Genomic DNA, 13,921 nt, shown 5'->3' on the forward strand with positions numbered 1-13,921 from the left:
ACCATAATAGGCATTTGCCAAGCTTCCATGTGGAATGTAGTCATAAACCAATAGTTTTTCCTCTATACTCCAATAGAAAGCTCGGAGGCGAACAATGTTGGGATGTTTAACCCTACTGATTGCTTTAGCTTCTGCTTCAAAATCCTTGATACTATGAGACAAACTAAAATGGAAATACATACCCGAGCAACCATTCTGTAAATAAAATTTTAATTAATTAACTGAATTTAAAAAAAATTAAAATAAAAGTTTTACGATGATACTCTTAATTTTTTTATTCATACCCATGTTATCCTCTCCACATCGATCCCAAATCTCAGAAACTCTAAATCATAAAATATCCCCACTTACTTAGCTTATAACATTTGAATGAACCTGGAACTAAAAATAATCAAAACAGAATACCACGATTGAAACTTACCTGTTAACTTAGCTGAAAATGATATATTTTCTAGAGGTGTAAAACGTATCCACCATCATCCTACCTACAAATGGATAAGTCCAAAAAAAGGGAGAAAAAGTTTTTAGCACCAGCAATTTAACAGCATCATCTTACCAGCCAATAGTGAAGTCCAGAAGCCTCTGAACAGCTGAAATGTCTTGTGAATTGTTTAGCAGTGGTTCATACCATTTGCATGACATTACAATTCCAATGAACCCTTCTTGATCAGCCTGTTGGTTACATAATATTCTCTATTAATTATATCATCCCACCAAAATATGTTAATTGCATACGTATTTATACCTGGTATTCTTTCCTGTACAGCTGGACCGCTGAAGCGTGGGCGCGCAGTATATTGTGCGCAGCGATATATGGCTCCGTGGAAGAGTTGCCCGCCCTGCAACCCCCTAAGACTGCTGAGCATCTCCCTGGAGGATAAGTGCCTGTATCATACCCTCGTGGTACGAAGATATTCGGTTCATTAAAAGTGCTCCAATATTTCACTCGCCCGCCAAAATTTCTGAAACATGCCTCTGCATACCTAGTAAAATCATCTCCGCAGAGCCACAACAACGGTGATTAATACAAATTGATGATCCCCCCTTATATTTCGTATCATGAGAACTTATAATTGATGTAGAGGAATGCAAAGTACACAATATTTGGGCTGAGCCAACCCCCGTATAGATCCTCCAGGGCTTGTGGAATATCGTAGTGACACAGCGCAACAAAAGGCTGGATCCCTGCCATTTATACACACTTTCTGTAAATTTATTTATTTATATGCATAGTGGAATTCTAATTAATCAAAAAAAAACGCGTGAAGGAGTCTAAAATTAAAATGAGCAGAAAGGAGTGAATGGGACAAAACTAAGATTGATGAATATTATTCCCTCGGCTCAGCAGAGAGTCGATGAGTTCATTATAGTACTTGACCCCGCCCATATTGATTTCTCCACGGCCGTCTGAAGAAAAAAATTATAAAACAAAGTTAGCACAAGTATGATGTTCGAATTTGGATCAAATTCACAACCCCATGAATTCACACCAGGAAAAATGCGCGCCCAAGATATGGAGAAGCGGTATGAATCCACCCCAATTTCCGACATCATCTCCACATCTTCCTGCAATATCATAAGATGAAATTGGCTGGATGATTCAAGGTTTTTGGTCTTTGACAGTAACTATCAGATTTGATGATGGATTGAGTAATCATCTAAAATATAGGTTCCACAATTTTTTTCCGCAAATCTCTAACAATACGAAACCAAGACAAATCAAGAGTGGAATGCAATATAGAGAAAGAAAATATATACCTTATAGCGGTGATACTCGTCATCTGTTACGTCTGCGTTCATTCCATCGGCAATTGTTCCTGCACCTCCCAGTACAAATTAACCTTTGAATTTGGAATTTGATTTTGAATCTGAAAGTAGGGTTGGTAATTGATTCTGAATCTGAAGGTAGGGCTGAAATAATTATAGGTGTATGCGAGAACACGTCCCAGTTGCTAAGTCCTTTTCCATCGGCCAGATAACCTCCCTCCACCTGAAATTAAAAATAAATCAATGGCGGCCCTCAAAATTGAAATGATGGAGAGAAGATATCTTGGGTGCGTCCGTGCGTGTACCTGATAAGCGGAAGAAGCCACGCCGAACAGAAAATCTGATGGGAAGTCGCTCCTGCTCAACTCAGATTTCTCCACAAATGATCACTTAACGAAGCAGGAAAACAAGAGCAACAGAAACACCATTGAGGTGAAGCAAGTACCCACCTGAATCTTAAACAAGAGCAACAGAAACACCATTGAGGTGAAGCAAGTACCCACCTGAATCTTCATTTTCTTTTCAGGGAACCTAACAAAACAGTAAAGTCCACGTAGAAGCCCCTGGAAGTAGCGTAGCGTCGAGCAGGACAAGCGCCGATCCACTGAGTCGCATCGTATACCCGTCTAATCAAATGGATGGCTAAGATTATTTTCATCGTCTAACACTTAAATCAAAGGCTCAGAAATCTACACGTAACCCAAGAGAAAAATTGATTCCAAAGAAAAACGCCTTACGGCTTAATTACTACAATTGCTTATAACTAATTTCGTAATTCATTATAAACTTGTAATTCATTAATGAAGCAAAACCCAAAGAAATAAATAGATAATATGGAAGCAAGGGAGGGAGCGGATAACCATAGAGATGAGAGGAAGTGGTATAACCATGCCGATAATAGTTGCATGGGTAGATGAGAGGAAGCGGTATAACCATGCAGATAGTAGTTGCAACTTGGGGCAAGAATGCACCAACTAGATTGACATTGTCTCCAGAAAAACAAGTTGGATGGGCAGCCATCAGATGTAACAGTGGCGACACCATTATCACATGCTGACAACTATGTTGGTGCTAGACCATACTGAAAGTTTGCGAGCCCACCATTTCGCGTTTACTCTCCCACTGGCTGACCGGTTTCTCCCCACAATAATTTCATTCTTCACCGTACCACCAATATTGATATTCTTCCATTAAATATATATGTCATCCTTTGGATGTAATTGCACATAGCCTATACATTGCAATGAGCTTCTAAATTATGTTAGGGAACGTCTCGTGGACTTGGTTCATGCAGCGTTTTCATTTATACACACTTTCTCATTTGTTACACCGTGCTATGTTACATTGATTTCCATGATAATGGTCGAAGATCATGTTGACATGAAAATGGTACCTTTTTCCATATCAAGACCTCGAAATACAAAGGTTAACCGAGATTAAAAAGTGGTTTAACATTCATTAATGATTCGTGAGTCAAATATGAAGACTTCGAAATTAAACGGTTAACAAAGATTGAGAAGTGGTTTATCATTAGTGATTTCTTTATAAATAATATTATTAAAAGGAAGATTGAAAAGTAATATTTAAATTTTAAATTAATGTGAATTTAGTTTAATATTTGATATTCTTAATAAATTAATGTTAATGTTTTATAACCATAAGTTATATATAATTTATATAAAGAATAATGCTTTATATTGTAAATTTAACATTAACATTAATTTATATTGTCAACGTCATAGCTGACTTTGAAAGGAATAAAATGTTTGATTTAAAATTATATTTTAAACATTAACACGTGTCATATATTTATGCATTAAGTTAATAAATTTTAAGAAGGATATTTATAGTTATGTAGTGAGGATCTAAAATTATTATCCTAATCATTTTTTAACTTAATAACTTATTTATAAAAAAAATTATGTTATGTTTAAGTGAATATTGTCCATGGGTTTAGAGCAGATGGTAAAAGAGCATAATGTTAAGGCACTTATGGAGTAAAGTCACCTATTTTCTGTAGGTAAAAATCTAACCATACTTTATGGTGTAAAGGTCATCTACTTTGTGTAGTTAAAAATCCAACCATACTAAGGGATATTCTGGCTTATGTGTTGTGATCCTCGGATGGCTTAGATGTCTAGTCATAACAACATAAGCCAAAAGTTAGGCATGTCAGTGATATTTAGACTCACATTACTTAACAAACAAACAAAAAAGTTAAGTGAATAACGAAATATAGACAAATTTATAATTTATTTTTAGAGTGGAAAAAATTATAATTTATTTTTGAATAGTTAATGAAGATTTTTGTTCTATTTGCTATTTGAAAATATGGAGTGATTCATTTCCTTTATTAAAATATGCACACTATATAAAATAAATTATTGTTAGATTTAAGAATACATACATACACTTTTGCTAAATACTATGATCAAATTATTTATGTCTAAATAATTTTTGTCATAGAGCCAACACCTTTGTAGTCATAATAAAAATTATTTTTCATGAAATTATACTCATTTTAATCAAGTTTAACTTTATCTCCACACACACACATATATAAGGAGACCTAACACCAAGGAGACCTATCACCAAGGAGACTTCTGATCGAGTTAGGGGGATTGTCACTTTATTTTTTAGCCTAGAACAACCACCCACAAGCCTCTTTAGATAGGCAAACAAACTTCAAACCTCAACGAAGCCCCTATATTGGTTGGAACATTCCTTGTTCATGACATCTACAGTTCGACTTAGTCCAATGGTATTTCTATAAATTGTCAAGTCTTATATATCTAAATGATAAGAGAATTAAAATCCCATGTCCATTTTCTTCTATTCCTTCTTATCATTAAATGATGGTCATTACTATTATAGTTTGTTTGGTTGATTTTTTTGTATCAAAACTTCCTTGGCTAGATCTGAGGCTAATGTCTATCTTGTCTAATATGGAAAATTATGAAGAAATTAGGGTTAAGTGGCAAGTTGAGAGGACGCTTGGCGATTTCTTCATGGCTAGTATACCATTAATGACTGTCTTGTCTTATATGGGAAAATATGAAGGAATTGAAGGTGGATATTAATTGCTCCTTGGATTTGGGGTGCAATATGGATTTTTGAAGCTACCGATATAGAACTATTGGGAATCTCCTTTGAAAATAGTAGGATGGAACAATCTGATAGATCTCGCTTCTGACACGTGGTGAGTCCAACTTAATGGATATATTAGGAAGGTCAGAGCATCCTTGGCATCCATCTCCAAATAGAGTCAGCCTCTTAATAAACTCCAAAAGAAGACAAATAGATTTATTATACACATTAGATCTAGATCAAAAACCGACAAAACCTGAAACACTTTTACTTAGCTCCACCTACCCAAAATCAATAGCAGACAACCACCCCAAATAACAAACTAATTTAATCACTAATAATTACAACATATATGGACTTCCTCACAAAACCCTTTAATAATCCTATTAAACATAAAACTTATAAAACCCTTTAATAAACCTATTAAACATAAAACTTATAAGAACAATGTTTTCCGAAACCATATAAACGAAACCTTTAATTACACTCTCGACTAGTTCATGTGGTGTTTCACATGGAAACTTATATAGGAAAATCTAAGCTACCAATGAAATTTCCATGTGAATCATACCTATTATCCACACATTGTGGATTCCACATTCCTTAAGAGAGATTATTGAACGAATACCTTTTCTTTTCCACGATGTGTTTGTGTTTATTACATATTGAATGTGTTTTAGTTATGTGTTTCTCTCACATTGAATTGGTAGATTATAATTTTCCAACTAGAGGTGTTTGTGTTTATTATATATTGAATGTGTTTTAGTTGTGTTTCTCTCACATTGAATTGGTAGATTATAATTTTCCAACTAGAGGTGTTTGTGTTTATTACATATTGAATGTGTTTTAGTTTTGTGTTTCTCTTACATTGATTTAGTAGATTATAATTTTCCAATTAAAATTAATAGATTAAATATTTTTAAACGAAAATGTGAGAAGTGAGGCTATCATTTATTTTTATTATTTAAAATTTAATATTCATTTGTTTTAGTTGCAATTGTATTATGATTAAAATTTGGTAGGTCAAAATAAGTATGATTCTAAATTAATTTAGATATTTAAATTTAAAAATATAATGTGATGTTTTTATTAGGTGTAGAGTTGTATTTTATAATAAAAATAAAATATACATGTTTGATTATTTTTAATAAAAAAACTATCAAATATGTTGCTTGCTCAGTTTGTTCTTGATATTACAATCTAATGTCAAGAAGATGTAGTAGAAAGTGATCATTTTTTTATTTTTTATTTTTAAATCTTGTATTAGGAGAAATAAACTAATTAACCAAAAAAAATTATATCTTCACTTTTAATAGTGCGAAAGACTAATAACCTTTGTATTTTTAACAATATTTCAATAAAAGTCTTAAATAAACTCTTTGAATATCTAGGTAAATTAATTTATTTCCAGAATATATATATATATATATATATATATATATATATATATATATATATAATATATATATATATATACTTTTTTTTTTTTTTGCTTAAGCAAGAGTAGTTCCTTCTATTTCATTATATCAAGAATAAATTTACAGAATATACAAAAACCATGAACTCCAAGTGGCTTCAGGAAAGCCAAGGGTATGGTGCTAAAGTAAAGCTCCACCCCGCTACAACAACCAGCAATAATCTCTCAAAACAAACCTTAGGATAAACCATAAAAAACATAAGCCTAATTAAAGGCTCCACTATCCACCCACGTCTTTATTGCAACAAGCCCGACAAGACTCGGGGCCCCACAAAAAAGCATATATAGATCTGACCGTTGACACAACCCCACGAAATCAGACAGCCCAATGAAGTATCGCACCACATAAAATGTAGGAAACTTAACTAGCGATGGAGGGTGGTTTCATCACCCCACCCTGTCCATGTGGCGAGATCCTAATGGTATCGCTCCCAAAAAAACTAAACTGCTTACCATCCCAAATCTACGTGATCGCCCGTAAACCACTTTAGCCTGGTTTTCCGACCGGGAAGAGGAATGAAGGGGATCCGCCTTCATCAGGACACTAGAACCGCCCTTGTCCGGAAACTCACGCCTCAGTACATGCAACAGAGACCACCGTTGACTGTGGATAGAACCCTGTTGAGCAATCTTAGGAGAAAGGGACCTGGTCACTTTCCACTAGGGTGTTAAACGACAACTTTGAACATGTCTGTCTCCTCGGTGCCTGCTCGAGAACCGTGATCGAGCCTGTTTAGACATCATTATACAGTATCTTTCCTTCTGGCCCAATGTTTGAAAATTTCTCTATCTTCTACTGCTTGTTCTTAACAAAGGGCTTTTACTCTACCCTGAGACATTTCCTACCACTTCATCTCAAATCTGCTCTCTGTATTAATCACTCCTTGGTTGGCTAGAGTGTCCGCTAGTTTGTTGGCTTCTTGTCTAACATGTCTGAAACTAACAGTTCTTAGACTCAAGAGATGTTTTTGTATTCTTTGATACACTTGTATTAGTCTCCAGTGTTTTGAGACCTTCTCTGGCGCTGCTCCACAACTGATTCTTTTAACGGCTTTTAGAGAGATTTCTGAGTCTGCCTCTATGATGACATTTAAGCTATGATTTAGATTCAATAGTTCTAGGCATTGTTATAAGGCCATTAATTCAGCCATGTTATTTGTGGCTTTACCTAAGTGGCAATGGAAAATGAAGCTTATAATTCCATCTTCATCTCTTAACACCCATCCATATCCAACTATTCTAGGGTTGCCTTTTCAGGCACCATCAATATTGCATTTCAGGTATACTTTCGGAGGAGGCTGCCAGAAATCCTTTTCCCTTCCCAAATTTCCTTCTTTTCTACTGAGTCCATTGGTACTGATCTCTTGCATTCTCAGTTGCCTAAGGGTTCTCATCTCATTTACTGTGGGAGGGTTTTTGGGATAATTGCGAACAGTGGTACTAACTGTCTCTCTAATCTGCTCCAAGATCAGATCCAACAGGCAAAGAGGATTGGATTTTTCATCCTTGAAAATTCTTTTATTCCTTTCTTTCCAGACATTCCAGATGATGAAGCTTGGCATAAAGGCCCAAGCCAGATTGAGAATCTCATTCTCCGAAAAGTTCCTTCTCCACTTGTTCAGGGTATTTGTGATGCTTCCTTTATCTCTGTCTGTTTGTTGAAAAATGGTTGCAAAAGAGTCCCACAACCAAAGGTAAAGGTGCAACTGTTAAGAATATGCTCCATTGTTTCCTCTTGAGCTTCACATAACTAACATCTAGAAGGCCCAATAATCCCTCTTTTCCTAATGTTGTCCCAAGTTAAGATTTTCTTATGGTGAACTAACCATGTGAATAGCTTTATCTTCATCCACCCTTGTTGGCTCCAGAGTTGTTGCCAAGAATACGTTGCAGTGTTGGAATCCAGGTTCAGGGTAATCCTCATAGCTTCCTTAAGATTAAAGGAGCCTTCTTTATTGAGGCCCCATCTTAACTGATCCTACCCCTCTGTTACCAAGATTTTCCTTTGTTTTAGTATGCTCATAATTTCCTCGGCTTTTGTTTCTAGGGGACTATCCTCACTACAGTATATGCTTCTCCAATTTCTCCATTTTCCGGAGTTGTGAGGAAGATTCCAAAAATCTTTAACTCTGGTTAGTCCCTGGGAATCTATTTCCTACTTGAGGTATCTATAGTCCTCTTTTAGCAGCATTGGTTCTTGTTGCCATTTGTCCTCCCAAAAGAGAGCAAGATCTCCTGCTCTGATTTCCCAGAAACTGTGGTCTTGAACTAGGCTTCTATTTTCCCAAGCTTTATTCCAGATGTAAGAGCCCTTTATATTTCTAGACATTCTAATAAGATCATTAGTTTTCCATGAACTTGCATATTTTTCTTTCCAGGTTTTAGCCCATTGAGCTTCTAGTTCTTTAACCCATCTCCACCAGAGTTTGGCTCCTAGTACATTACTTAAAATTTCCTGATCATCTAATCCTAATCCCCCACGACTCTTAGGTTTGCATATTTTATCCCAAGAAACAAGTCTCCATTTCTTCCTTATTTCTTCCTTGCCCCAAAGGAAGTCTCTCTAGATATTCCTGAATTACTGTAAGACTCCTTTGGGAGCTGGGAGGGCTGATAAAAAGAAAACCGGGATTGACTGTAGGATAGATTTTGTAAGAATCAACCTACCAGCCAGGTTCAATGATCTGATGGTCCATTTTTTCACTTTGTCTTGCATCTTATTGAGCACCGGTTCCCAAATACTCTTGTGCAGGGGTCTGTCTGTAAGGGGAATTCCCAAATACTTTGAAGGGAGGGAATCCCTTTGAAAGCCCATAATTCTTGAGATATTTCTCTGAATTGCAATGTTAGTATTTAAGAAAATATTTTTGATTTGGAGAGATTGACTTCCATACCTGTGGCCAAGGAAAAATTATTCAAGATTTGTTTGTACGCTGAAGCTTCTTTGACTGTAGGAATTCCATGCAGCATTGTGTCATCCACAAATTGTTGATGAGTCATTGTCTGACCATTCTCGGTTAATTGAAGTCCCTTAATTTTTCCCAAGGCTTTAGCCTGATTAATGGATCTACCCAATCCTTCCATCATGAGGATAAAGAGAAAGGGAGAGAGTGGGTCACCCCGCCTGAAACCTCTAGAAGGAGTGAAGATAGCTGAGGTAGATCCATTCACCAGAATAGAAAAGCTGGAAGAAGTTACCAGAGCCATAACCCATCTGACCCAGTTGTGATCAAACCCAAAAGCAGCAAGGATCCTCTTGATATAGCTCCAGTTTACCTTGTCATAAGCTTTGGCAATATCTAATTGCATGATCATACCGGCCTGCTTTTTGCTGGTTAGCGTGTGAACTGTCTCGTGTGCTAGAATGATATTATTAAGGATTTGTCTGCCTTCCACATAACCAAATTGTTCACCTGAGATTAAAGAAGGAAGAAGAGGTTTGAGTCTGCTAGCCAATACCTTGGATATAATCTTGTATACCACATTACATAAAGCAATGGGTCTAAACTTATCAGTAGTCAGGGCTGAATCCTGTTTGGGGATCAGAGAGATGAAGGAGGTGTTGAGGGCTTTTAGAATAGTCCTGCTTCTTCTAGAATCCTCCACAACATTCAGAATGTCCTATTTGACAATGTTCCAGCAAGCCTTAAAAAAATCCACATTGAAACCATCTGGACCTGGAGCTTTGCCATTCTGCACGTCCTTGATAATCTTATTGACTTCCTCTTCAGTGACTGTTTTGTTCAGGTTAATATTGTCCTCTCTAGTCACCAGCTTAGGGATGTTTTTTGCAATTTCTCTGATGCATTGCTCCCTGTCTAGATTATTTTCCTTAGTGATACTTCTGAAATGTTGAACCAACACTTCTTCGATATTCTTGTGGGAGGTCTGGAGTTGCCCTTTGTCATTCAAAATCGCAGAGATTCTATTGTGAGCCCTATTGGCTATGGTGGATCTATGAAAAAATTTAGTATTACGTTCCCCTTCTTTGAGCCATTGAATTCAAGACTTTTGCCTCCAAAAGATTTCCTCTTGTTTGCATAATTTCTCCCATTCTTGATAGTGTTTATCAGCTTGCTGAATTTTGACTTTATCAAAACCCTTTGTCATCAATGCCTAGTTGAGTTCTTGTAGTTTGGCTTCCACTGCCTTTTTCTCCACAAAAATGTTGCCAAACACCTCCTTGTTCCATTCTTTGAGTCTGAATTTAATACGCTGAAGTCTTTTGTGTAGGATGAACATATTCGTGCCCTGGATCTACAGATCTTTTGCCTACCATTTTCAATGTTGCTGATGAAATCTGGGTGGGAGAGCCAAATATTCTCAAACCTGAAGGGTCTGTTTTTGGGAGAATCAAACCCCTTGAGTTCTAGTTGTATTAGCCAATGATCAGAACCTCCAAAGGGGATAACCTTAGCTGTTATTTCTCTATTTGCTAGCATAAGCTCCTCTGAGATTAAAAATCTGTCTAACTTGGAGGCGACCTGAGCCTCACCTCCTCTTTTGTTGTTCCAAGTATAAAGGCCATTATGCATTGCCAAGTCAACCAGATTCATATCATCTGTAAAGGTTTGGAACAATTCAGAGTCTTTATTTAGCAATCTGGTGCCTCTTTTTTTTCTGAAAGTGATTTAATCATATTAAAATCTCCTCCCAAGACCCAAGGTATTTCTTCATGTCTACTTCTGAGCTCTTCCAAGGAGTTTAATAGTCTTAGTTTCTCATCTATTCTTTGTGGCCCATAAACATTTGTGACAAGGAAAGTGTCCACAACTCCCATTGGTTGAATAATTACAGATAGATAATTTCTTGATGCCTCCGCATCTAATATACTGACTCTTTGGGGGTTCCATAGAGTGAGGATGCCTCCCACTGTGTTTTTTGCTTTCACTTCAAGAAACTCAAATCTGTCCATCCATTTGCTATGGATTTTCTTTAACTTTTGAATGGAACATTTTGTTTCTTGAATAAAGATTATATCCGGTGTCGCTAGTTTCATTCTATGACTTACCATTCTTTGTTTTCTTTTACTGCTAGCTGATATTCCAAGATATGAACTTCATAATTAAAGATTTGTGAAAGAGTAACTGGTTAGGTCTTTCATCTTACCCGAATCTATCATTAGCTTTCCACACTCCATCAAGAGCTCATTTTGCTTTTTCCTGCCCCTCTTCTTTCCTGGATTTCTAGTTGCTAATCCTGGAGTTGATTTCATGGTTTTCACCCCTCTGTGCTCCTTCTTGTGAATACTTTTACCTTTATCCAACCCTCTTTCCTGGGTTTTCCATAAAAATAATTGTTGTATTCTAGAGCATTCTTTTGGAGGTATTGATTCTATTCCTCCCTTGGAACCCTGTCTCAAGAAGCCTTCCAGATCCAGGTTTTCCTTGTCTAGAATTTCCTGTAATTCATGATCTTTCAGATCTATTTCGCTTTGGGTCATTTCCTAGTCCATCTCCATTTCTGTCTCACTCATAACAGTCTCATTTTGATGTACCATATCTTGAGATTCTTTTCTGTTTTCTTCCTTTTCTTTTTCACTAGTATCTTTCTCCTGAGGTTGATCATCCTTCCTGTTTTCTTCATTCTCATCCAGCACCTGATACTTGTTCTGATTGACCTTCAACCTCTCGTTTTGTTGTTGCTTCATACCCTTTTTCCCCCTTTACTTCTGCCTGCCACTTTCTAAAAGCTCTCTGTATCCTTCGAAGTATTGGGGTATTCCTTGTTGTCTACTTTACTAAGAGGGAAATCCCTGAACAGATGTCCATGTTCATGGCATCTAAATGGGATATGCTCGTAGTCCACTGTCTGCACCCACTCCTCATCAAAAACTTCCAAAATAACTTCATCCGGTAGAGCTTCTGATAGATCCATTTCCACACATATTCTTGCAAAGGAAGTATATTTCCCTCTTCTTGTGGCTTTGGAAACTTTGACAAAACGCCCTAGTTTATTACCAATCACTGCTAGCGATTCAGTTTGTCAATAATCAAGAGGTAGAGAGTATAGCGTTACCCATACTGGAACCGAGGTGAAGGTCTCCCGCTCTGGGACGAAGTTCATCATCCAAGGCCTCATATAGAGACCAACTGCTACATAAAAGTAGTGTCCTCCTTCGAATATTTTTTCTTTGTCTTCGATGTTTGAGAACAACACTATGAAGAATCCCTTTGACCCAAGATGTAGGACAATGCTTCCTTTGGGCTTTCAGTGATACTTGATCCATGTTTGTAAAGCTTTTTCAGTGGGCCATAGTCCCATGAATTTACAAATAATGGCATAGTTCCCCATGTGTTGTTTAAGCGCTTTCAGAGCAGGGTCATTTAATATTATTCTAGGAGTGATTTCAGCTTTAGGCTTGCAAGGTCCCTTTTTCCTGTGGTCTCATGAATCAAGATTTTTTTCTACTTCCTCCTTGTCCTTTATGCTGTTGTTTACCTTGGTCTTAGTCCCCTCTGTTCCTTTATCATTATCTCTATTTTTTTCCCCAGCCCCACCTTTGTTGTTTAACTTCGTTGTTTTGCCTTCGTTGGATACCGCATCCTTGTAGGAGGGATTCAAGCTCCCTCCTTTGCCGCCCTCCATCAGAAACTGTCTCTGCTATCCTCTGAACCGTCGCTGCTTGCTCCTGCCCTTTTTTCTCCCTGTGCACATGGTTATTATGAAGTGATTATATATATATATATATATAAAACTTTGATTATAATATAATATCTAAATAAAAAAACTAAGTAATTGAAAGGAAAATAATAATTACTTATTATAAAGATAATGAGAAGAAGATGTGTAATTCATTCCATTATTAAGTAATATGTGGCATTTAAAAAATATTAATAATAATTACAAAATCAATAATGTTAAAAATAAAATATTTCAATATCCATGTGATGTAAAATATTTCAACATCAAATAAATATATATATATATATATATATATATATATATATATATATATATATATATATATGATTAAGAAAAAATATATATATGTTATATAAAGTAATTGAAAAGAATAAATTTATAGAGTTAAAAAAATTATACAATTTGGCTCCATTTCAAGTCTAGTTTTTTGTTTATTTTGTCTATAGTTTTTGGTAAATTTTGCAATATAAAAGAGATTTGCACCTCAAGAGAATTGATCCCTCTCAAGGCTTGCTAAATACATGGTTAACATAAGTGTTTATTGTACATGGTGTATATGATACAATTTGAAAACCCTAATAAAAAAACTTAACATTTTAATATTTTTTATTTATAATATATATTAATACACTTATATAGATTAAATGGTAATCATATTCAACATCAAGAGACTTACCTACTTCTGTGGCATATCTTACATCTATTAAATTTTTAAAAAATTATAAAATTTAAGTTAATTTAATTATTATTACTATTATATTTGATTATAAGACAATTAATATATGAGTTAAACATATATACATTAACAAAAACAAAAACAAAAAAAAACAAACAAACATGTAATAAAAAAAAAAAAACATGTAATAAAAAAATTAATAGAAACTATAATAAACTATAAAAATTCAGTACTATAAATAAAAATTTAAAAGAAAACCAATTTAACCT

General features: G+C 35.5%; 1 protein-coding gene and 1 pseudogene across 1 annotated transcript; both read right to left on the minus strand.

Moving 5' to 3' along the window:
* Positions 1–386: 386 nt before the first annotated feature.
* On the minus strand, positions 387–1,207 carry LOC149152077 (coniferin beta-glucosidase-like). Its single transcript, XM_089442338.1, has 3 exons — positions 1,099–1,207; positions 746–999; positions 387–672 (listed from the first exon to the last, which is right to left on the minus strand). The coding sequence occupies exons 1-3, from the start codon at positions 1,190–1,192 to the stop codon at positions 553–555; spliced, it is 468 nt and encodes a 155-aa protein (XP_089298464.1). The 5' UTR covers positions 1,193–1,207; the 3' UTR covers positions 387–552.
* Positions 1,208–1,312: 105 nt separating this feature from the next.
* LOC149152078 (formin-like protein 14) overlaps positions 1,313–13,921 on the minus strand; it is a 61,147-nt pseudogene continuing 48,538 nt past the window's right edge.

This window comes from Pinus tabuliformis, chromosome 9, assembly GCF_031772625.1.
Source record: "Pinus tabuliformis cultivar Carrire ecotype Pingquan chromosome 9, CPIR1, whole genome shotgun sequence".
In the NCBI taxonomy this organism is placed as follows: domain Eukaryota; kingdom Viridiplantae; phylum Streptophyta; class Pinopsida; order Pinales; family Pinaceae; genus Pinus; species Pinus tabuliformis.

Excerpts from the sequence above, each read along its gene's own strand:
- LOC149152077 (XM_089442338.1), bottom strand. The coding sequence starts at position 1,192 with ATGGCAGGGATCCAGCCTTTTGTTGCGCTGTGTCACTACGATATTCCA. Across the intron at positions 1,000-1,098 it reads TTGGCTCAGCCCAAATATTG|GAGATGATTTTACTAGGTAT; the intron begins TGTACTTTGCAT and ends TGTGGCTCTGCG. Across the intron at positions 673-745 it reads TGTACAGGAAAGAATACCAG|GCTGATCAAGAAGGGTTCAT; the intron begins GTATAAATACGT and ends TGTAACCAACAG.